The sequence below is a fragment of the Salmo trutta genome, chromosome 8, assembly GCF_901001165.1.
Source record: "Salmo trutta chromosome 8, fSalTru1.1, whole genome shotgun sequence".
Taxonomy (NCBI): domain Eukaryota; kingdom Metazoa; phylum Chordata; class Actinopteri; order Salmoniformes; family Salmonidae; genus Salmo; species Salmo trutta.
The window spans coordinates 42,842,514-42,867,836 of record NC_042964.1 but is presented as its reverse complement, the minus strand read 5'-3'; the positions used below and the strand labels follow the sequence as shown (position 1 = coordinate 42,867,836).

At 45.7% G+C, this 25,323-nt stretch overlaps 1 protein-coding gene across 2 annotated transcripts; it reads left to right on the top strand.

Annotated features, from left to right (window-relative positions):
* The first annotated feature begins 2,657 nt into the window (after positions 1-2,657).
* Positions 2,658-16,142, top strand: LOC115199009 (protein FAM180A). 2 transcript variants are annotated; one of them, XM_029761492.1, is made up of 3 exons: positions 2,658-3,315; positions 7,878-7,975; positions 15,241-16,142. In XM_029761492.1, exons 1-3 carry the CDS (start codon positions 3,195-3,197, stop codon positions 15,586-15,588), a joined length of 567 nt encoding a protein of 188 aa, XP_029617352.1. In that variant the 5' UTR covers positions 2,658-3,194; the 3' UTR covers positions 15,589-16,142. The 2 variants fall into 2 exon arrangements, with proteins under 2 accessions (XP_029617352.1, XP_029617353.1); XM_029761493.1 differs by having other exon boundaries at positions 2,677-3,273.
* The last annotated feature ends 9,181 nt before the right edge of the window (positions 16,143-25,323 follow it).

Below are 25,323 nucleotides of genomic sequence, written 5' to 3'. Positions count from 1 at the left end.
CTGAAACAATGCCGTCGCAAAGTGAAGGAGCAAATACCACCTTCTGGTGAAGTTTCAGACACCAATTAAGTGTTTCCTTCTCGCTATTGAAATGCTGGACTGGTCAAAAAGTGGTGGTGCAACAGAAAAACCCAAAGAGCGTTTCAGGGAACTTCGCCACCGGTGGTCATTAATTGCAGAGCAATTACGAAGCATGGTGTCCATAATGAGTCATTATTGCATTGTAATTGTCTCTATGTCTGAGTAATGAGGCTGGTGTTGGGTGTTGTGATTTGTCTGGTTAGTTCTGCAAGCTCCGCTGGTCTTGGGGAGAGGCATAATCAACAGCAGCAGCAGTGGAATCTCTCTAAGAGAGCCTGGATGGTGTGTGTGCCCTCTGGCCAACCATAATAAGAGGAGCTGTCATGGGAGAGGGCCAGGAGACATCAGCTCCATTTGCAGTTCAGACACAGTGGAGATGGATCACGCAGCTGAGCCGCTGTTTGTGTCCAGCCAAATTAGCTCTGAACTAATATCCTTCTGACAGGGTTTAGGATATGTTTCTACAGTAATGTTTTGTCTATCCATAATGGGTCTCTTATGTTGGATGTTTTCAGGGAAATTCAATTCATTCTTGATGTCGGATGACTCGGAATTGTGTGGTGGAAGACGTATCAGATAGGCATTGGTGCTGACCCTGCCAAGAATTTATATTTTCCATTAAACCTTTTGCTAGAGCACAAATAACGATTCTGTATATTCTGCCCCATCCTGATTGCTGGTAATTACAGTCATGTGACATTTAGAGTCTGAAGTGTATAAATTAATATGCTTTTCTTTTGTAGTTCTCCTATAGGGACTGCAGCTGCGCTTCTCTTGTCTAAAGGTAATTTGACTATTGAGGCTTTTACAGACTTCTAATGGCCTCCTATTCATTTGCATATTTTATGTATTACCAAGCTTTACAGCACGACTTGGGCAATTAAGCACTTGAGCGATTTCTCAAGGGTCCCCACCTGGACCTGAACCCAAACAACCCTTACATCTCTCTCAAGTGCATTCATATCGTGAGCATTTATCTTAATAGAATTCATTCTGAAATTCACACAGCATCACCAAAATAGTTTGAAAACGGCATCAGTCTGATGGGGTGCTGGAGTGATGGAAAAATAATGTGTGTTCTTAGCCTGCCCCCTGCTGGTAAATGGAGAACTACACGTCAGTAGAAATGACTAGGGCTTGGTGTTTTTCCTGCTCAGGTATCCAGGAGCTCCTGTGGACCTCATTTTATTTGTTAGCCTACAGTGAGGGATATGCTTTATTTGACCATTTGACCTTGCTAGGATTAAATCCTGGCTGTGGACATGATCCTGTGTCACAGTGTCACCTCCTTATCCATTTCAACAGACTGATTTACCACTGTCTTTCTTCTAAGAGTGAAGGTGCTGGGTAGGTCAACAAAAAGACTGGAGTTCCTCTCTACCATGACCCTTCCAGTCAGGAGACGAAGAGACAGGCTCTGGTGAAGTTTTCTTTACCTGCTGGACATTGTTTTCTCAGACTCAGAACAACATCTGTTATTACCTTATGAGTTGATTGTGTAATGTACTGAGAGACAGGTGTTAACTTGTTCACTGGGAATATCATCACCTTCTCTCGTCATCCTTTATTTGAATCTACTTTTCCTTCAGTGGGACACGGAAGGGCAGAATACCTCAGGTGCCCATCTGGTTTTAGAGGACATCGCTTCAATTCAACATATTGTGCTCGTAAAGCAAATAACTTGAAAGTCAGCGGGCGCTCAATTAATCATGCCCTCCAGCATTGCCTGATATATCAGTGAAATGTTTGAAGTTACCTAATCAAGGTGGTGGCAATAATGATGTGAAGTGGGTAATTAAAACCGCTGGCAATTTTAGATTTTCATTTAGATTTCATATCAGTCATCAGTCATATTTTTTATGATCATGCGCTGGTAATATAGAAGCAGTAATTGTAAAACAAGACATTTAACCCAAATGATCATTTATGTGTACACCATTAGTTCTCAGCAGTAGAGTACTGGTATAGCAGATATCGATTGAGCTCTGAAATACATACTGCAAAAACATTTGTCATCCACAGTCAGTAAGCTAAGGTAGAATGGTGTAATTCTATTTAATAATGGCAGACTCATTTCTGAAATTGCTTGTTTTTTCCAGTTATTTTCCTTTATTCCCTGCCTTCGTCTCAGAGGACAGGCCAACCAAAGCTAAGCCCCTGGATTCCTGAGCGAACCACTATGCTCCTTGGCCCTGCTAGCGAGAGTTTAGAATGTTATTGTAACTGACATCATGTGACTACAAAGAGAACAGAAACTGTTGAGAGGACAATGGAGAGACGAAGAGAACCCTGAAATGCTATACTGCACTGTAGTCTATTGTATGTGGAGTGGATGTATTTGAAGTGGGCAGTTATTGGTGTTTTACTCTTGTCTATGATGAAGCTGTCAGACACTTACAGTTTATACAATATGTGGCATACAGGTGGATTCTAAGACGGAGTATGATGATGATGAAGATGATGATGAAGATGATGATGGAGACGTGGTATTCCTCACAGTAGTGATAGTCTCAGCCACCATCGTTGTCTCTGTGAGGTAGCAATAAGCCTGGGGACGAGGTTACGATATGACCATGATGACCATTATGCTAATGCTGATGGAAACCATATTGGAAACGACGGTGACCACGATGATGATGATGATGATACTGGACAGGTTTTACAGGTTGTAGACCAGCTGCAGTCAGTCTGGTGTCAGCTCTGCCTCAGCCAGTAGCACAGTGAGCGGCAGGCCAGCCACTAACAGAGCAGCCATTCCCTGGGTCTTGATGACTTCCAGATGACAGCCCAGACAGCCTGGCCAGAGAGAACTCAGCACTCAGTCACAGACAGAGAGAGAGGGGGGAGGCAGAGATAGGGAAGGGGAGGAGAGGGAGAGAAACAGACAGAGTGGTGGAGAGGAAAGGATGAAGCAGTTGCATGTGAAGTGGTTTAGCAGTGTTCCAGTCAGCGTTCTTACCTCATTCTCCTGAGGGTTGTTTGTACACAGCTCTCTCCAGCTGGGACCTAGCTGGCTGCTGTGATTGACTGGTGACTGATCCACATTCAGATCCCAGGGAGACAGACAGACGACAGGGCAGTGTCAGTGTGTGTGTGCTGGGCCGAGAATCAGCATGATGCGTCAGTGGGGTCTACTCATCACTGTGTTGTACTGCCAGCTGTACCTGGCTGCTGCTCAACACTGGAGGACAGGTAGGACGCCTGAGCACCTCTCAGAGCTTAGACTGACTTCAGGTCAGTTTGAGGGGTCAACATAGACACGTTTATAGAAAGTTAATGGTTGTTGTGTAGACGTTCTCAGAGCTAGTAGCAATAAGATGTAATGAACTGCATTTTGGAATCAAAGGAAAAAATAAACAAAATGGTTATGTATTAAGTATCGTTGTGTGTTATCATAACTGAACATTTTGCTGCCAAATAGATTATTTAGGTGGAGTTAAGTAGGCCAAAAACAATTCTGCAGACTTTTTTCTGATGTGTTTGTAGACTTTTAAGAGATTTGATGTTTTTTTTAAAGAAAAGACAAAGGTTTTGTTTGCTTTGGCAAGGCTGTGGGTGTTAGGCTCCTGTATGTATGTGATTGTGTTGATGAGAAGGAGAGAAATGCTATTTTCTGAATATCTTTCAACTAAGTTCCCAGGGAAAAACAATTTCAAGTGCCTCTTTGTAGTTGGGGCCAAACATTTGGATCCACATTCATACATTTTCCCTCCCTCCTACACACGTCAATGTTTGGTTCCTTGGAAATGTTGACTGCCGAAAATAGATCCCTCCGAATTAAGGAATGTAGGAGGGTGGATTTACTGGTAAATCACTGAATCAGTCACATGATGTTGAACTTGCTTCAGGAAACGTGACTTAGCTCAGGTCTTTGCTGGCAGATGAGATCCAGTCATATACATGATGTGTCTGTGTGGATACCAGTCTGACATGATCAGATAAAATAATTCAAACTTTATTAATCCCAGAGGGAAAACTGGTCTGTCAATCAGTCATGTCTCAGTATCCATTAGGAAAATATTATTACATGCATGTCATACTAGTACTAAGCTTATCTACTGTATGGCTATTGAACGTCAGGTCACTTCTAAAGATCACATCTGAATATTTATGATTTGATAAAGGGGACAGACTGTGATTTAGAATTGGGGACAAACTGTAAGCGTAGCCCATGTGACTGTCTCTGGCGCACTCTGACTGCTGCCAAATTCTTCCCCAGCTGTTTTGACTGCAGCAGCTTGGAAGAACATCTGCATATCTGACTTGATGTATTGTTATCCCTTCAATATTGAGACATATCTTGTCCCATATTTGGAGCTCTCAGGTCTTCGGTCCACTGAGAAAGTTCTAATTAGGACATATACTTAGCTTGCTCCAGAGTGTGTGCATTCTGTGGATAATATCAGTTTAGACATCACAATGCAAATGTGGAAACTGGTTAAGCAAACATCATTCATCAGTTGTAGTATGGGAAATGTTCCTGACTTTGGTTTTGGCTCCGACTTTAATCCAAATAACCATTACTGTAAACCTGGAGGACGGGGACCTCTGCCTGCTTTTCTCTAGTCACGACACAATTCCAGCCAAGACCATTAAGCACTGCTTGTAATGAATGGCTTTGTGTTTTCCCCTGGCTCATTCCATGTGCTTAGAGGGAGATTACAAGTTCCCTGCTTGTTTGTGAGGACACAGGGGACAGTGTCCTAGCAAACACTGATGATTTAGTCTAGCGCTACAGTGGGCCGAGAAGCATGAGCGATAATTGGTTTCTTCTAGCTCAGAGCTTTGAAAACTGAGATCTGCTTTCAGAGGTGGCTCATCCACTGTAAACCAGCAACCACTTATTCCATATGTGATCGGCTAGATTTGGAAACCGAGTCTACTGTGTATCAGATGACTGTGTTGGCCCGCTGAGCTAAAGCCTAGGCATTACACAAGTCTTCAGGTCTCAGGCAAAGTTACACATCACATGGGCATTGCACGTATTTGTTTCTTTGTGTTGCTGTTGTTCTGCTGAGGTGAAAACAAGGTTCCCTCCTGTTCTTCACTTCTGACTCGAGCTTAACACAGTGGACTCAACTTATCATCTGTGTGTGGAATTCCAGCTCCACCTACCTCCACTTACACACTGGAAGGTATCAGGAAAGGATGTGCTGCTGGATAAAAGTCAACATTGGGGCTTAGGCTTTCCAGTACATACTGGATGAGTATCTCACTTGGATGCACAGTAGCACATATCAACCCAAATCTGGGTGAAAATTATGACGGCAATGTCTGGCATTCCTCGCAGCTGCTGTATGTATGGCACCTGTGCAACTACTGGTGAAACCCATACAAATTGCTGGCTGGTTGGAGCAGCCATTTTGGAGCTAATATCTCCACAGTGGTACAGCATCGCCTTAACATCAAACGATTCATGGAAAATGAAGCATGGAAATTAACCTCATAGACCTCATAACCTCACTGTTCACACTGGCTATGTGCCAATAAAAGTTGTTGTCCCTATGGGTGTGTTCTGTATGCTTATACATTCCAACGCTGCTTCTTTAACCCTGTTTCTGAATGGGGAGAATATGGCAAGTGTTGTCCCATCGAGAGTGTGAGGCCTTGGTGGCCGGACGGTTAGGAGTACAGTGGAGGGGGACTGGGAATAGCAAGAGCTGATCTTGGATCAGAATCATATGGAGTACAGTCGGAGAACAGTGGAATTGTGCTGGGTGTCAGTTGACCAGGAGCTGATTCCTGATCAGTTTCCATAAAGAGGGCCAATGTTTAAACTATGATCCTCATTAAGCTCAGTGAGCCTATATTTCTCTTGGCTCAAACAGCAGATTACTGTACAGTGATTGGATATCTGGCTTAGATTAGTAACAGGAGCACATTCTACAGTATTAGGGAACTAACCAAGCTCAGATAGAATGTCACTCTCTGACAGGTGTTGTATCTATTAAATAATGAGTAAGCTATGGTGTAAGGTATGGATAAACAGTAGCCCTGTGTGTTGTGTTACGTAAAGCTAAGTTGCAACCGCATTGAACACTGAACTGTTGAGAGGACAACTTATTTTACCCCTAGTCACGCTGTGTTCCTACCATGACCTTTCTGTTCAGTCCAGGGCCCAGGCATTCCTCAGACAGACTGAAGCACTGCATGATCGATGGTCTGTTTGTGTCCATTTCATACATGCTCCGACTTCCAATCAAGCTTCTTATTTGGACCTTGTCTGTCTGTACCTGACCCTTCAACCAAAAATCACATGGCCCTGTACTTTCAACACACAGTCGGAGTTCCTGCCAGGTATTCAGGCTGTAATGGAAAAGAAAGCAAATAAGGTATTGAGGGAGAGATGCTGTTGCACCAAACTTTCTTTGGGTTGGGCTGGGCTGTGTCATCTCTAGGTCATGTTAACAACATTTCTCAAAGTGTCATATTTTTCTGTTGAGGTCAAATACTTGACCACAAGAATGTCTCTATGTACTGTAGCTGTCTCTCAAACTGGTGAAGGGTATTATCATGTCACTACTGTGACTCCTGCCTCAAATCGTCCCCTTACTGTTAAGAAGCCGCTCAGAGTAATACAGAGAAAACCCTGTGAAAAGAAGCCCATTAGTCCCATTATCTCACTTAATGTTAATCAGACCTAGGTCATTTTTGAGAAATTAGACGAGTCCTTTGTAGATATAAAAACTACCACATCACCCTTACAGGTAAAAGAATAGGTGTGAAGGAGGTGGTTCAGCGAATGGTCTCATCTGAGATCAGAATACCTGCCTTAGCTGCATTTAGCTCAGGAGCTGCCTTTAGCTCAGCAGTCTTGTGGTATGCAAGAGACCAAGGTTGGAACCCAGTTGGTAAGCTTGTGTCCAGGTGTTTCTCTGCTTCTGCTCCTGGTTAGCTCCCCTTATAAATGACAGAGCTGCCTTAGTCTGCGGTTCTGAAGGCTGAGAGAGAGGGCTTTTATAAGAAGCAGACCACAGCTCCTGAACTCTCAGGCCTGCTGCGGCACATATGCCCTGACACTTTGAAATCTGACCACACTACCCTATAGCCTATGCCCTATAGACACACCTGGCTGTTTGAAATCTGACCACACTACCCTATAGCCTATGCCTTATAGACACACCTGGCTCTTTGAAATCTGGCCACACTACCCTATAGCCTATGCCCTATAGACACACCTGGCTGTTTGAAATCTGACCACACTACCCTATAGCCTATGCCTTATAGACACACCTGGCTCTTTGAAATCTGACCACACTACCCTATAGCCTATGCCATATAGACACACCTGACACTTTGAAATCTGACCACACTACCCTATAGCCTATGCCCTATAGACACACCTGGCTGTTTGAAAAGAGGGGGCATCTATAACGTGGGACACACCTGCGATTACCGGTGTCAGAGGTTTAAACGTTTTCACCCGGTTTCACATGGGGACGTCTGCTGCAGTTTACCACCTAGTTGTCTCCCACAAACCTGGGGCTAGATAGTTTAACCTACATAGACATGTTTACAGTATGCAGTAAGTGTAGGATTTTACATGACCTATTGCCACTGTGTGAATGTATTTGACTATATTGTATACTGTATGCCACTGCGTAAATACTGCAATGTGTGTTGAGTTTGACTGACCTCCTGGTCACAACAACGGCAACCATATTCACCCGCTCAACGGGAAATTATGGATCTGTTGTATTTCAGGCCTTCTTTTGGTTGCCATTGGTTTAATGAGTCATTCAACTACTCAAAATGCTATCTCTCCCCTTCTCACTTTCTCTCTCCTTTCTCTTCAGCTCTTTACCCATCAGCTTTTAGAGTGAAGCGTGGCACACACTCATTGGTCAACCCCACCTTCCAGAACTCTGTGGAAGATGTTAATCTGCTTTTTGAGGTGAGTCGAAAATAGCCATCTCTGCTTAAATTACATTAATGAGCTTAAAGGGGATTTAATTCATTGTGAATGTTACATGGAAACAATAAGATTGTTGTCAGATAAAGTTAAATCTTCCACAAACGTAACGTTTTATTGCAGGCTCTCAGTCTGTATCAGTCTGGCTCTTCTCTCCGACCCACAATGAATCATCCAGAGACCCTCCTCTCAGATCGTTTTGTCTTTAATACTTAATAATGTTCTGACATTGAACTCCATATCCCAGAGGCCCCTGCTTCTTCTCGTTGTTGAGCCAGACTATATCCACTGTGGGCACAACCCAGATTCATCCCCACATATTACAGCTGGTATGTTGGAGCCCAAGGAGCAAACATTATGTCTGGGCATATACCGCTCAACCATCCACCGCTCTGATGTTTAAGTGGAAAACATGGACACAGAGGTTATAGGTTATTGAATCTTTGTGAATCTTGTGGGGTAGCAGAAAAACATGTTGCATCAGAATCAATGCCACTCAAGCTTTTATATTCGCCATTGCTTCTAAATAAAATATCTTAGGCATAACAAGTCAAAAATACCTGAAAGCTCATCTCTTGTGCTTTTGGGAAGAATTCTTAACTTTCAGAAACTCTGTTAGTTACTTAAGTGAGTTGTAGGTTGCGTAGGGGCCCCTTTCTCCATACTGTAGCAAACTCTTCTATCAGTCCTTGTTAGTGCCAAATCTCAAATCAACCCCTAGACCCTGCACTTATGGAGATCTGAGAGTGCATAGGGTCTAAGGGTTGATTTGGAATTGGGCAATACAGTAGGGGAAGAGGCTACATTTCAACTGTTAAGACAGAACTCAGAACATCGCTGAGCAAACAACAGAAACCAAGAAGTGCGTGTGCAGTAAGCAAAGATGGAGAGCTCTTGTCTTCAGCAGTGGGCCTATGTGTGTAGGTGTGTATCTCCTCAGTTCCATTCAGAGAGAGAAGTGAAAGTTAGATGTATTGAATGTTTGACTGTTTGACATTTCCTGTTTGATGTGAATCTTGTGGGTACTACCGCTCGTCGTGCTGCAGGGAAATGGAGGTTGGAGGTGGGAAGGGCAGAGGCAGAGAAGCTGTAGGCAAAGAGAACAGTCCTCATGGGTTCAAACTTTTTGAATTTCATACAGTTGAACTTGGGCTACGAGAGTCATGGTTGGAGCAGGAACGTAGTTTTGACCTACTGGGAAAGGGAAGCTGAAGCCTCAGTCAGCAGTCATCATCAGTAGCAGTGTATGGGTAAAATCACTGGGGAAACCAAGCCAGGAAAAAAAGCCATATTACAACCTATGTGTTGTGAGAATTTATTTGTTTGCTCTATAACCTGTTAGTTCATATGTCTTGCCACCGTGATATATTGATATATAGGCCTAAAGCCGAGTCAATAAGAAGACACAGTGGCAGAATAAATTCAACCACACATTTGTTTCATCACAAAACCGGAGAGCAACCTCTGTCCGTTGAAGTCCACAAAGCATATTGAATGTAACCAACAGTTACATGAACTACAGCATGGTCAAGCAAATGAATGTTTCTGGAATTTTCAGACTACTTAACAACTATTGATTTAGAGCCACGGGGAGTTACCGCAAGTCACAAAGAAAACAGGAGCTGCCTCCACTATTCCACCACCATTTCAACTTCAGTATTTCAACATTATCAAATCACCTATGCTTAGTCTAATACAGTGACAACTAAAATACACCAAAAACAATCTAGTCCAATCAACGTAATGTGGCGTACAGCAGGTCAGCCACCAGGGGGAGACTCGTCGAGGCCTGGTGACAGACGGTGTATACATCACGAGGCGATGGCTCCATCTGCTGGACGTGCCAGGTCTCGACGGGTTCTCCGGCCAGGACTAATTGGGGCTGATTGGGAGCTGGTGAGTAATCAAGGGCTGATTGCTCACCACCTGTGCAAGGCCCATAAAGCTGCCAGAAGGGCAGCACACAGGGAGAGTAGGGGAAAAAAGGACTCCCGTATAGTTGGGGACGGTTACAGAGGGAGCTGGAGTGAGTGCAGTTGGGATCCCGATAGGATACAGCAAGACCTAGGGGAGACCTATCCTTTTCTTTTTGATATATTATTTAAATAAATACCATTGAAACCGAGTTTATCCTACTCTGTCCATGTCTGATCTGTGTAAACGTCTTGACTAAACCCCCTGGTCTGCCACAAGTGGTGGAGAATGCGGGCAATCTGATAACGTGGTCAGATCAGGGTTGACGTTTACACAGCATCAGCATGGACAAGTTGATAGCTCAGTTCATCTGGGCCCAACAAGCACAACAGACGGTTCAGGAACAAACGCTGGAGAAACAGTGACTACAAAACGTCCACCTCGTTGGGAAAATCAGGAAGCTGCAAGGAGGAGCGTCTCCTGAATCACATCCCAACCAATTTTTAATCAAGCTAACGGAAGACGATGACATCGAAACATACCTCTGTACGTTTGAACGGACCGCGCTACGGGAAGGATGGCCAAGGCCGAAGTGGGCAAGTCTGCTGGCCCCGTTCCTCGCTTGGAATGCCCAAAAGGCGTATTGGGACCTGAACGACGAACAGGCGGCTAACTATAACGTACTCAAACGGGAGATACTCAGCCGCTACGGGTACAGCCTGGCCCATCGGGCTCAACAGTTCCACAACTGCAGGTTCGTACCCGATGCATCCTCCCGAGCCCAGATGAGCGACCTACTGCGCGTCACCAGGGCATGGCTCCTAACCGACATATCCACCCTCTCCATCCTCGACAAAGTGGCACTGGATCGCTTCTTACGGGTGCTACCCCACGACGTTGAAGAGGGCAGCGAGTTTATGCGAGCCCCAGACCTTGGAGGGCCTCCTGGAAGCAGTGGAGAAGCATTAGAACACTCAGGCCCTGCTGAGTGGGAACGGGGACGAGGGGACGGAAGGACAGCCCCACCGCTGTATCCCCCGAACCGACAGTCGGCAGGGCCAAAGGACCGCAAACCCGCGGAGAGACGGCTGAGGTAGGGCCGACCTGCCACCGACGACCCCAGGTAGATGGAGACCAAATGTGCCCAGGGGCACATTGCCTGGAATTGCTCGGCTTGAAAGGAGTTGATGCCATCAGCTAGCCCCGGAAGCGAGGTGGGTCACGCCGTGAACTATGTCACCTCCTGTTGGGCGCACCACGAATCAATTGCACCCATGGTCCCGGTGAAGGTTGACGGACATGACACGGAAGCGCTATTAGACTCCGGAAATACGGTTACGCTCGTAACCACGAGCCTGCTGAACCAGGAGACTGAACGGGGTAGGGAGATGTCCATTTCCTGTGTTCACAGTGACACAAAGCGGTATCCCATCGTATGGACCAACATCGTGATGCCACAAGGGAGCTGCCAGATGATGGTGGGTGCAGTACCAGAGTTGCCGGTACCTCTCCTAGTGGGACGGGATTGTCCGCTATTCACGGCCATATGGGGCATGAGTTGAGGAAAAATATATGAGCCGGCCAAAGAAGAGAGCGGGGATGACCCATCGCCTGTGCGGCCCGGAAGCAACCGGTTAACCAACCTGTATCTACGGGTCCAGAGTCGGAGGGGGCGCAAGAACCCGACCCCCCTGGTTAACCACTGGAGGAGGAGCCCAGCCTCCCCCTCCTCGATTTCGAGGGGCCAGTCGAGACACTTGCTGGGGGCCAACTGTGGGGACAATTCGGGATGGCCCAGTGGGAGGGTCTGAACTTGAGAGCCGCCGCAGCCCAAGTGATAGCGGTGGATGGACAGCTACTTCCGTGGGTGAGTGACTGGCGATACCCCCATTTCCAAATCAAGAATAACCTTTTGTATCAGGTGTCGCTCCAACAGGGGGAACTTCGAGAAGTATTGTTGCTGCTCCGACGGTACGTGGGAACCATTCTTCAGGTGGCCCACACCCACCTGGGAATGGAGAAGCCCCGGGAATGGATCGCCATCCGGTTCCACTGGCCCGGGATGAGGAGGGCGGTGGAAGACTACTGTCGCAGCTGCCCGGAGTGTCAAATGACTGCCCCAAAGGCCCACTTCCGAAACCCACTGGTCTCCCTACCGATCATTGCCATGAATGTAGTGGGACCCCTGGTAAAAACAGCACGAGGACACAGGTACATCCTGGTAATAGTAGAGTAGGCCACCCGGTATCTCGAGACCATTCCCCTACGGGCGGAGGTATCCAAGGGAATCGCCTGGGAGCTGTTCCACCTCTTCAGCCGGGTGGGCATCCTGAAAGAGATCCTGACAGATCAAGGTATGAAGTTTATGCCCCGCCTAATGAAAGAGTTGTGTGCCCTCCTGCAGATCAAGCAGATCTGGACCTCCGTTTTTCACCTGCAGATGGATGGGCTCGTTGAGCGCTCCAATAAAATGCTCAAGCAAATGCTGCGGAAGGTCATCGAGCAGGACGGGAAGAACTGGGACCAGCTACTACCCCACCTAATGTTCTCAATCCGAGAAGTACCTCAGTCCTCCACGGGGTTTTCCCCTTTCAAACTCCTCTACGGGAGGAGGCTACGTGGCCTATTAGACCTCGCCAAGTAGGTGTGGGAAGCCCAACCGACCCCATTACGCAGCGTGGTAGAGCACGTGGAGACGATGAGGGAGTGGATGACAGCCATATGGCCAGTTGTGAGGGAACATATGGAGAAGGCCCAATGCACCCAAGCCCAGGTCTACAATCGGGGAGCCCAGCCCCGAGAATTCCATGTGGGAGACATGGTGTTGGTCTTAATTAATCCCCACGGCCGAGAGTAAGTTCCTGGCAACATGGCATGTGCCATACGAGGTGATCGAGAAGCTGGGACCGGTCAACTACCGCGTACGGCAACCGGGAAGAGGGAAACCCCAACAGATTTACCACGTGAACCTATTGAAGAAGTGGCACGAGAGGGCAGCCTTGGCCATGTTATGGTCGGGACCCAGGACGCCAACGGTACCAGTGGTGGTCCCGAGCAACGAGGACCTCGACCCTGCCCAGAAGCAAGAGCTCAGGGAGCTTGTCGATCGGAACACGGTGGTGTTCTCCGAGACGCCAGGCCGCACGACCCTCATTGAACACCACATCCGTACCCGGCCCGGGGAAACGGTACGAAAGAGGCCATATCGGATTCCGGATGCCCGAAGGAAGGCCGTGAAACAAGAAGTGGAGGCTATGCTGAGGATGAAGGGTCATTGAAGAGTCTCACAGTGCATGGTGCAGCCCCATTGTGTTGGTGCCCAAACCGGATGGTAGCCTCCGCTTCTGTAATGACTTCCGGGGTGTGAACGAAATAAGCTTATTCGACGCCTACCCCATGCCGAGGGTGGATGAGCTCATCGACCGATTGGGAAAGGCCCGGTACATCAGCACCCTTGACCTGACCAAAGATATTGGCAGGTAACATTTGCAGCCTCCTCCCGGGAGAAGATGGCGTTCTCGACTCCTGGCGGTTTGTATCAGTACCGGGTGCTCCCGTTCGGTCTCTATGGAGCCCTGCCCATCTTCCAGCGACTGATGAACAGAGTGCTTCGACCCCACCAGCAGTACGCAGCGGCATATCTGGATGATATTCGAGGAGGTGGAGTACCTGGGGTATTTGATCGGATGGGGGAACGTCAAGCCCCAGGAGAGGAAGGTTCATGCGGTACGTGACTGGCCCGTTCCACGTACCAAGACACAGGTCAAGTCCTTCCTGGGACTGGCCGGATACTATAGCCGGGTTATCCCCAACTTTGCAGCTATAGCTTCCCCCCTCGATCTAACCAGGGCCGCGAACCCCCGCCTCCCGAAAACAGTGAGATGGACGGACGAGACAGAAGCGGCGTTCAGCCGTCTGAAGGAAGCGCTGTGCTCCCATCCGATTCTCGTAACGCCCAATTTCCAGGTGCCGATGGTGGTCCAGACGGATGCATGTGATACGGGACTAGGGGCTGTTCTGTCCCAGATACACGATGGGGAGGAGCACCCCATCATGTACATCAGCCGAAAGCTGATACCGAGAGAAAAAAGTACTCTATTGTTGAGAAAGAGTGTCTAGCGGTGAAGTGGGCGCTAGACACTCTCAAGTATTACCTGTTAGGTACCCACTTCACCCTGGTCACGGACCATGCTCCCTTGGCCTGGATGGCCAGGGGAAAGGACACAAACGATCGGGTCACCAGGTGGTTCTTGTCCCTTCAACGCTTCTCTTTTTCTGTTGTGCACAGGTCAGGGGCGAAGCATGGAAACTCGGATGTCGTTTCCAGTCCCCTCCCCGACAGAGCTAAGGGGGTGGGGGGGAGGGGCGTGTCATAGGGGAGACCTATCCTTTTCTTTTTGATTTATTATTTAAATAAACACCCTTGAAACCGAGTTTATCCTACTCTGTCCGTGTCTGATCTGTGTAAACGTCTTGACCAAACCCCCTGGACTTCCATAGTAAGCTAAATATGATGTGGCTTCCCATGGTTCTGATTTCTCTCTCTCTCTCTGTGTGTGTGTGTGTGTGTGTGTGTGTCTGTGTGCGCTTGTGCATGCATGAAAGTAGAAAAAACACATTGACTCACCCTACTTGTAGAGAAATGCCAATGCCATCCTCATCTCTTTCATGTTGACGAAACGGTCTATACAGTACATGCTTTTATTTTTTGTTGTCCTAGGCTACCTGGCTAAAAGGCTTACTCGCTAGCCTAACTTCCTTTCATGGTCAACGTTAGCTAGTTAACATTAGCCTTCTACATCTAGCTACATATTGAACTTCCATGAGATACATTCCGCCTCTTGCGAACTGAAGTAAAATTCTGAAAGACCTAGACGAAAGATTTTTTTAAATTACTCTTTTTTCTTTGACAATTTTTTGGGGAAGCCTGGCTTCCCTTGGCATCCATGAATACATGCCAACGGTAGTCAGGTTACTCAAGGTAAACTGTCCCTCTATCCATGGAAGGAACAGAAACGTATTTTTAAGGTCTTAATTATTGAGTGTTTAGTCCGATTCAACTGAGGAAAAGACAGCAAACATATTTTGTAATGTATTGTATACCCCCTGGTGGTAAGAGCTTGACTTGTATTCCACTTATACCATTGGTGGTGCATGAGGTGAGTTTCACCATGACTCTGTTGGGAAATCACTCTGATCGACTCATTCAGTCAATTGATTAAATCAATCAAACAATCTCAGAACATGAAGGCACTGAGATGACAGATGGACATATGAAAAGTGGATCTGATAGAACCTGTAAAGAATCTAATACAACTGTGTCTGTCTTCTAGATCCTGCTGGCAGGCCTGCAGATCGAGGGTGAGGACAAGCCCTTCGTGATCCCAGACATGGAGCTGGCGTCTCTGAGGACGGTCCAAAAGCTGGAGGTTATCTGTGAGGACATCCTGCCCAAGAGACTATCCGAGATCAGACGTCTGACCTCTCACCTGTCCCAGCGCAGAGGTGCCCTGAGCAGGGAGGACTTTGAGCGCACAGTGCTCACTATGGTGTACACTGCCCAGACTCTGGCTCATACCACCTCCCAACACCAGAAGGCGCTGTGGGGAGACGCCCTGCTGCAGCTGTTCAGGGCCATACAAGAAGATCTGACGCCCCCACCCAGGACACCTCAGCACTAGTGTTATGGACATGTGGACACATTCTTTTAGATACTGTAATATACTGATTATTTTATACTGTAACACAAGTCACTTTTTGGCAGAGAATTTGAAGGATGTTTTCTATTGAGTTGTTTTGTATTATCAAAATGACTGTTCTGATAATGTAATATGTTTGGTTATGATGATATGATCTAATCATATTGAAAGGAGGATGTGGGAATAGGAGGGATGTGATCTATGTGCTGTTCATGTTCTATCTATTGGATTCCGCCTTGTTCCAGGACTTCAGATGTAATCAAACATTTTAAATATTTTATCAGTCACTCTGTCATGATTCATAACAGGTCTTTATCAAATCTTCTGTCATAATCTTCTCAGCTGTTTATCACAATCACATAATCTTTCCCCAGCACAGTCCTATGGCAAAAAGGAGCTTCATGAAAAAGTTGTCCTATGAGGTGCAGAAATATTGTATTGACCTGTAACATTGCTTTGGATGAAGACAGGGGTATCAATTTGCTCAGCTTATTTCTCTGTAATTGATATTATAATAAAATAATTCTCAATATATATATTTTATAACTGTACCATAGTTATGGCCATGTTATGAACCAACCTATCCCGATGCAGTAAAAACATATATTTATGCAAAATCTTTTTGACTGCAGACCCATTATATATTTTTTGCTTATCTGGATTCACAGGTTTTACGCACCAACAAGACTTTTTGGAGAGCACTATGGTCCTCTTTTGATATGGCCTTGTTATGAATGTGTGCAAATGAGGGACATGGCCTTGTTATGAATATGTGCAAATGAGGGATATGGCTAGAGAATGTTCACTCACATTTGCAAAAGACGTGGGGAGGGATTTGCCTCAGTCCCAACCTGTTTTTATTTTGGAAGTAGAGGATTTTATCTGCTCTAGCCTGCAGGGAGGATGTCAGACCAGATGTGATACTTCAGGACCTCAGGCTTTCTACACATCCCCCATATCTACACACTCCAGCTCTTCAATGGCTACAAAAAAAGCAAGTGCCTAATCTGTGTCCTGTTTGCGACATAGTCCTCCGCTGCTAGAACAGACTTTCCATTGACATACTGTTGCCTACAATGTCTCTCAAGGTTTCTCACTCTTCCACAGCCAACAGATGACAGGTTGAGGGCGGCGGCCATTTTGCATGGAAAACTCCTCTCCTTCTCTGTGTCCAGTTGCTATTGTTTCCGGGATGGTGATAGAACTGGTCTAGCTCTCCTGGTGGTCACACATCAAGGCAGGGGTGAGTCCAAGCCCCATGCTCCTGGTAGAGCCCACTAGAGCCCTCATTGATGAGAAACTACAGATTGTGGTGAAGAATGTTTTCCCAAAAAATAAGATTACCCTTTGTTCCTTTCACCGCTCTGAAACGGGGATGGTCAAAGGCAAGAACAACTATGTTATTCGGCTTGGGTTCCTACTTGTTGTTTTGCCAGATGTTACTATTTATGTTTGTCATACTTCATGCAAAAATATTTTTAAAAAGTACAGTATTTTGACTTGTTTATCAACTGTACAAATTGCTATAGTAAAGCAACTGAGTTGTGTTATTGTACTGTATCGTGTGTGAAGTTGCTGAGGACATCCATTTCGGCGGTTCTTATGTGGGCTTAGAGTCCATGGGCTTACTGTGGATCATGACTCCGGTACACACACACACACCAAATGACATAAGATATGCCTCTGCTCCTGTATGAATTCAGAATTATTTTCAGTTAGCTCTCCCTACATAGTTGACTGTTTCTTTTCTCTCTGTCAGGTTGAAGAAGAAGGATGTCCGTTCTCCACTGCTTGTTCAGATCTCTGTGTACAGTGGCCACATCAGCCAGGACTTCAGTGAGCAGGCTGCTGTAGCCTGTACAGTCGTAGAGTGCTGGTGTATGGCCCCGTAGTCCAAAAGATAGACATCAACAAGGACGGAATCCAGGGAACCCTTTTTATACCAGCAGGTGATTAAATAAGATATTTTGTATGCGATTAAATATCCTAAAATGCATTACGGTATATCATTAGACCAGAATGTTGACCTTGAAGTGTGACAAACTGTTAGATAATGGATGCAAGTGTTACAGATATGTATACTATACTATACTATATTACTGTATATGTTTTCCTCTATAAGGTCCTTGACCATTCCCTGCTGTGCTGGAGCTATCTGGGGGAGGAGGGGGGCTGTTTGAGCATCGCTCCTCCCTGTTAGCCTCCCAAAGCTACGTCTCCTTAGTGCTGCAGTACCTCACGGACTTCTCCACAACAGTTGCCATAGGATGCAAATACTTTGAGGTATTTGTTCATTTCATTGTGGAAAAAGATGCCACAGGCCTGAAGTGTGTTTGCTCTGGAGTCATGTTTTCCCTTTTAGATTGTCCCTTGTGTCAATAGCTGACAAGTATAACACGTGAGTGTGTTTTAACCTATTCTAAAGAAATGGTAAATGACCAAATTTGGAATGCACTGAAATTATAGTTGTATTTTGCTCAAATCTCTAGAAATATGCACAAGATGCACTTTGATGAGAACAACCATTTGATCTGGAGAGACATGATCCAGCCCATCACTGAGAGTGACCCTAAAGTAGAGGTGATGGTATCTTTCAGACTGCATTGTATGCACACTATACTGTATGTACAGTGAGGAACTGACATGTGTTTGGACCTCTTTTTTGACCCCATAGGTCAGGAGGTTAAAGTGTCCATTACTGATGGTCATTGGAGAAGCTGACCAGAACTGTGCCACTGCAGAATCTGTCCAGGATGTAAGTGCTGTACATTTTAGTTATTTAGTAGACACTCTTGTCCAGAGCAACATACAGGAGCAATTAGTGTTAAGCTCCTTGCTCAAGACATATTTTTTACCTAGTCACCTCAGGGATTCAAACCAGCAACCTTTCTGTTAATGGTCCAACACTCTTAACCACTAGGCTACCTGCCACTACCTGATAATGCATACATAGACCTACATTGATTACAGTATAAGTTGGCACACTAAAAGGCCTATCCCAGATATCACCTGACCTCTGACCTCTATGCACAGATGCGCAGTACAGTATGTTGGAGAGGAGCAGGGAACGGTCACCTGCTGACAACTGTTTCCTACCTTGGGGCTGGTCACCTGATCAAACCTTTCTACTCTCCTCACTTCCACTCCAGCCCCTTCCTTAGGCTTTACACAGGGGCAAAGGTGAGGGATTTTACAGAGCATCTCTCATCTGCTCTTACTTACTGTAAGGCTAGATCAAGGACCCAGTCGATAGTATCACTAGACATTACACATTACATTATAAGTCTTTGAAAGGGATTGTTTTTCATTAGTATTTTTCCCTACTGTAAAACTGTGATGTGTTGTTGCAGTGGTCATGTTGTGGGGAGGGCAGTCCAAATGGAGGAGGATACTGGAGTTCCTTCAGAAGAACCTGTACCAAAGACTGGACCCCTCTGTCCCCTCAGAGCTGTGAGATCCTCCTGGACTATCTCCATTATAGTTGTAGCTTCTCTAGCTTCATTATCTGTCATGGCCCTATTCTTGAAATTAAAGAGAGACAATATTGGTTGGATTTGTTTTTACTCACCAGGTGGCAGCATTGCACAGCCTCTTAAATGACTGGTCTTAAATGACTAGGTGTCGTAGTAGTCAATGTCCTGACAATTACAAGGAGGAAGAAGAGGAGATGGTCGACATCCACCTTTCATCAAAGTCCTTATGGGAAACCCTTTCTGTTTAAAGACCTTGGGTCAGACCTTGGCTGCTCGGTCACGGTTGAGTTGTGGTCTTCTAGCCAGTCTGTTTTGGATTCCAAACTCCTGTGAGGTGATATGAAGTGTTATTGATATCAGCTGAGTTGGAGAGAATGAACACCGCTGCCTTTAACTCTTATCAACTGCATACCTTTTTAGATGTCACCCATATATTCTCACTTCAGATCACTCCATTCTGGTAAAGGGGACCGATGGCGTAAACATCTCTGTGTGTTGCTCATATATTAAACCAATAGCCTGGTCCCAGATCTGTTTGCGCTGTGTTGCTCTTATGGTCATTGTCATCCCAAACATCGTCATGCACAAACAGATCTGGGCAGATCTGTAGGTTACTAAACCAATGCCTTCTCTAGTGATGAAGGATAAATGCCCAATTTGGCAACCTGCCGTGCTATTAAACCAATGCCTTCTTTAGTGATGAAGGATAAATGCCCAATCTGGCAACCCGCCGTGCCGTTAAACCTTTACAGACTCAGTGGAGTATATCCTCAACCTTCATTCCTCCAGCAGCCTTGTGGTGTGACTTGGCGTCCCCATCCCTTCCCCCTATTATTATGAGGAGGAAGTAATCCAGCGCCTGTATCCCATGCATCAGACCCACGCTCCGGCCCCGCCATGGAAAACATTCCACTGGCAGCCCCTCAGCACGGCACATATGGACCAAATTCCTCCTTTTGAAACTCCATTGAAAGAATATGTTCATGTTGTGAGCCCGAAAAAAAGGGGAATAATACATTAAAGCGATTTTAAAATAAAACATTTGTATTACTCATTGTCACATATGGCGGCGGTAGAGAAGAGGATGGAGGGGAGGGGTTTAGAGACACAGTCAGAGACTCCAGATGTTAGGTTCAGATGTTCTGATTTATGAGCTATGGAGCCATGCACAGTGTGAGGCTATTACCCAGATAGTGATGCCACCTAGTGACCATGGCAATCTACAAATCCTGTAGCTCACTGGTTAGGGTCCATGCCATGTTAAGTGGGCAGCCCACAGAACACTAGATCTGGAATCCCTACTCCCCAGGGGCTGATAGTGAGGTAGGATTTTAGAAATGTGACCCACCCACTTTTAGTAGGGAGGTGGAAGGGAGGGTTGAAATATTTCACTGTCCATCCATAGAGTTTTGACAGACTGATATAGCACGTATAATGGCTAGGGAGCCTGGCTTTGACAGGGAGAGGGGTGATGATGCCAACATTGTGTGCGCTTGCGTGCTTGTGTGTGTGTTAGTTTCCTATGTGTTAGTCAGGGAATGGGATACCTCAGTGTATCCAACAGCCAATTACACAGTATGAGGAGGGTAGTGCCTAGCCCATAACAAACAATACTTTAACAGCCTGCATAAACTCATGAGATCAGCCTGAAATTAAATTAACACACTACCACTACTTGGAATCATGTCACCAAGAATAGATAAAACTACGTCTCAAAACAGATCAAATAAATAAAAGCTGTTTAGCACATTTATGTATGCCATGCGTTCATTTGATTGGGTTAATATATGCTTCTGTCGCTGTTTTTGCCCTTAAAAGTGAGTCTCACAGCAGACTGTCAATCTACTTCTTGCCAAGCACTTGCCCACTTTGATGTGGTTTCTTGGTGACGTGCTTCTCCTCCAAAACCCCATAATGCTCAGTAACCGAAGCGGCCACAGTTATCACAGCTCTTGGAATTCTGGCATTCTGCTCCATGTTCCCACAAAATGAATTTGTTGTGCATAGCACCCCTGACACAGTCGATAAGCAATGGGAGATTGTTGTCAGGGAGGGAGTGATGAGGCTTAGGCATGAGGTGGTTCTCTCTTACTCCCCCCTACAGCTCTTATCTAGTATTGTTATGTAGAGGTGCTTAGTTCTCATGAGAGTTCTGGTATTGTTGAGTAGGGGTGCTGGGTTCTCATGGGACTTCTGGTAAGCTCTGTTTCAACACAACCCACTGCAAGGGTCTTTAACTCAATTTGGCCCGGTGTAATCCTACCACAGGTGCTGGCTTCCCAAGGGGAAATGCTCATCCTGTGTGTGTGTCTGTCTGTCTGTCTGTCTGTCTGTCTGTCTGTCTGTCTGTCTGTCTGTCTGTCTGTCTGTCTGTCTCTGTCTGTCTGTCTGTCTGTCTGTCTGTCTGTCTGTCTGTCTGTCTGTCTGTCTGTCTGTCTGTCTGTCTGTCTGTCTGTCTGTCTGTCTGATTTAATACTTTTTGTTCCCCATTTACACTACCATTCAAAAGTTTGAGGTCACTTAGAAATGTCCTTGTTTATGAAAGAAAAGCACATTTTTTTGTCCATTAAAATAACATCAAATTGATCAGAAATACAGTGTAGACATTGTTAATGATATAAATGACTATTTATGGCTGATTTTGAATGGAATATCTACATAGGCGTACAGAGGCCCATTATCAGCAACCATCACCCCTGTGTTCCAATGGCACGTTGTGTTAGCTAAGCCAAGTTCATAATTTTAAAAGTCTAAATGATCATTAGAAAGCCCTTTTGCAATTATGTTTGCATAGCTGAAAACTATTGTTCTGATTAAAGAAGCAAAAAAGCTGGCCTTCTTTAGACTAGTTGAGTATCTGGAGCATCGGCATTTGTGGGCTCGATTACAGGCTCAAAATGGCCAGAAACAAAGCACTTTCTTCTGAAACTCGTCAGTCTATTCTTGCTCTGAGAAATGAAGGCTATTCCATGCGAGAAATTCCCAAGAAACTGAAGATCTCGTACAACGCTGTGTACTACTCCCTTCACAGAACAGCGCAAACTGTCTCTAACCAGAATAGAAAGAGGAGTGGGAGGCCCCGGTGCACAACTGAGCAAGAGGAGAAGTACATTAGAGTGTCTAGTTTGAGAAACAGACACCTCAGAAGTCCTCAACTGGCCTCTTAATGAAATAGTACCCGCAAAACACCAGTCTCAATGTCAACAGTGAAGAGGCGACTCCGGGATGCTGGCCTTCTAGACAAGTTTGGTAGATTACCTCCACGTTTCTCTCTACACCAAAAATGTTTCTCTCTACTGAACACACCCAACAGTTAATGCCCAAGGAGCAACAGCCTTATCACGCGCCCACACTGCCCCTTACTGCCCAGTCCCCACAATAGACTCAGTGTATTAGCTATGTGGTTACAGCAATCTGTTTTAAAAAGACTCTCACTTTGGACATTGTGCAAATGTATCTGCCATTCCTCCAGTACATCACAGGCTAAGGTTTCTCTCCCCTTGTTGCTTGGCATCTTTATGGAGGCGCTCACACAACTGATTTTTCTATTGGTTGTCGTCCAAGGAGAAGCTCTTGTGTGATTTTCTTGGAAAACGTAAGGAGATAACTGTGAGTAATGAGTAAACAACTGGCTCCATGAGGTGTGCTGACTGGTGGAAAACACCTTGACAATAAACACTGCGCTGTTTAGGTCCTTGGCAGATTTCCATCCTAGCATTTTCTCTGTTTATTTAAGAATTAATCATTAAAGGGGTAATCAACAGTTGAAACAATAACAAAGCATAATCCCCGCCCCTGTTTCAGTAATACATTTAGCTGTGGGATTGGGCTGGAGAAATGTAACCACTCTCAAATTCATAGACAGAGCTATGGATGCAAGGCTGACCATCCATAATATCAAAATGACAGTTTTAACTTTGTTTTGAGGCTATATCGTGTTTGTTTACATTACTTTGTTTACGAACATTGGAGTAATCAATACATTAATTAATCATTAATGTATAAATCCAAAAATGGATGTAGCAACTGTAGATTGCCCCTTTAAGTGACTATAGTATCTGTGGTCAGCAGGCTCTGTTTTCTCTGTAGCCATCTTCGTATGGTTTTAATGTGCATCGTACTGTTGTATCAACACATTCAGGGAACCCAGTGTTAGGCCTTGACGTACGGGGAATTCAAGCGTTTATTTCTCACAGAGTAAACCGGGAAGTACCTGTGTGCGTGCGTGCGTGCGTTCGCTCGCACATTCGCGCATTCGTCTGTGTGTGTGTTCCCCTCAGACGTGCTCCAACCCACCCCTGAGCTGCCAGTCACCAGAGGCAGCAGGACCATTATGTGTGTGTGTGTGTGTTCAGTGTGAAACTAGCTGTGAAGACGCGTGTGGCCCTCGGGGAGCCAACCTGACCCTGTGAGCCGTTTAGTCAAACTGCTTATCCTTCCATTTCAACACGCCATCTGATTTGTATTTCAGGGGAATGTCCACCTACAGTATGATGGACCTTAGGGGTATGACAGTCTCCAATTGATGAACTCATCAGTAAGAGACCCATGTAACATAGCCTCCCTAGATCATCCATTAGTCGTCACCGCTGGGTGGTGGTGCCTAATGGGAGTGGTGCCTTATGGGAGTTTTAAGCAGTATCCATCTGACAAACATTGTTTGACCTAACACACACCCAGGCTTTATTCCACAATAGGGAAAGTATGTTTACTTGGATCACATAGTAGAAAGTAAAAAGCTGTTGGCTTGGTGAATCCTTCTTTCCCCTCCTTTCTTGTTAATGGTGTTTTTCAGGGGAACAGATGTGTTGACTGAGTCACATAAGGACTCTGCAGATGCTCTGGGTTGAGAAGTTGAAGCATTCGTGTCCTGGAGAATAGGAGAGTAACACACAGTAGGAGGGATATGATGTGGTGATCAATGTGTCCACATAAGGATTCATGTGGAGAGAGAGAGAGAGAAGATACAGGTAAAAAGAAAGGGGGATACCTAGTCAGTTGTACAACTGAATGCCGACAACTGAAATGTGTTTTCTGCACTTAACCCAACCCCTCTGAATCAGAGAGAGAGAGAGAGAGAGAGATAGTGACTTAGGAAAGTATTCAGACCCCTTGACTTTTTCCAAATTTTGTTACGTTACAGCTTTATTCTAAAATGGATTAAATAAATAAAAATCTTCAGCAATCTACACACAACACCCCATAATAAAAAACAGAAATACCTTATTTACACAAGTATTCAGACCCGTTGCTATGAGACTCGAAATGAAGCTCAGGTGCATACTGCTTCCATTGATCATCATTGAGATGTTTCTACAACTTGATTGGAGTCCACCTGGGGTAAATTAAATTGATTGGACATGATTTGGAAAGGCACACAACTGTCAATAAAAGGTCCCACAGGTGACAGTGCATGTCACAGCAAAAACCAAGCCATGAGGTCGAAGGAATTGTCACTAAAGCTCCGAGACAGGATTGTGTCGAGGCACAGATTTCAGCAGCATTGAAGGCCGTCAAGAACACAGTGCCCTCTATCATTCTTAAATTGAAGTAGTTTGGAAACACCAAGACTCTTCCTAGAGCTGGCCACCCGGCCAAACTGAGCAATCGGGGGAAAAGGGCCTTGGTCAGGGAGGTGACCAAGAACCTGATGGTCACTGGCAGAGCTTTAGAGTTACTCTGTGGAGATGGGAGAACCTTCCAGAAGGACAACCATCTTTGCAGAACTCCACCAATCAGGCCTTTACGATAGAGTGGCCAGACGGAAGCCACTCCTCAGTAAAACGCTCATGACAGCCCACTTGGAGTTTGCCAAAAGTCCCCTAAAGACTCTCAGACCATGAGAAATAAGATTCTCTGGTCTGATGAAACTAATATTGAACTCTTTGGCCTGAATGCCAAGCGTCACATCTGGAAGAAACCTGGCACCATCCCTACGGTGAAACATGGTGATGTCAGCATCCTGCTGTGGGGATGTTTTTCAGCGGCAGGGACTGGAAGACTAGTCAGGATCGAGGGAAAGATGAACGGAGCAAAGTACAGAGAGATCCTTGATGAAAACCTGCTCCAGAGCTCTCCGGTTCACCTTTCAACAGAACAACAACCCTAAGCACACAGCCAAGACAACACAGGAGTGGCTTCGGGACAAGGCTCTGAATGTCATTGAGTGGCCCAGCCAGAGTCTGGACTTTGAACCCGATCCAACATCTCTGGAGAGACCTGAAAATAGCTGTGATTTTTTTAT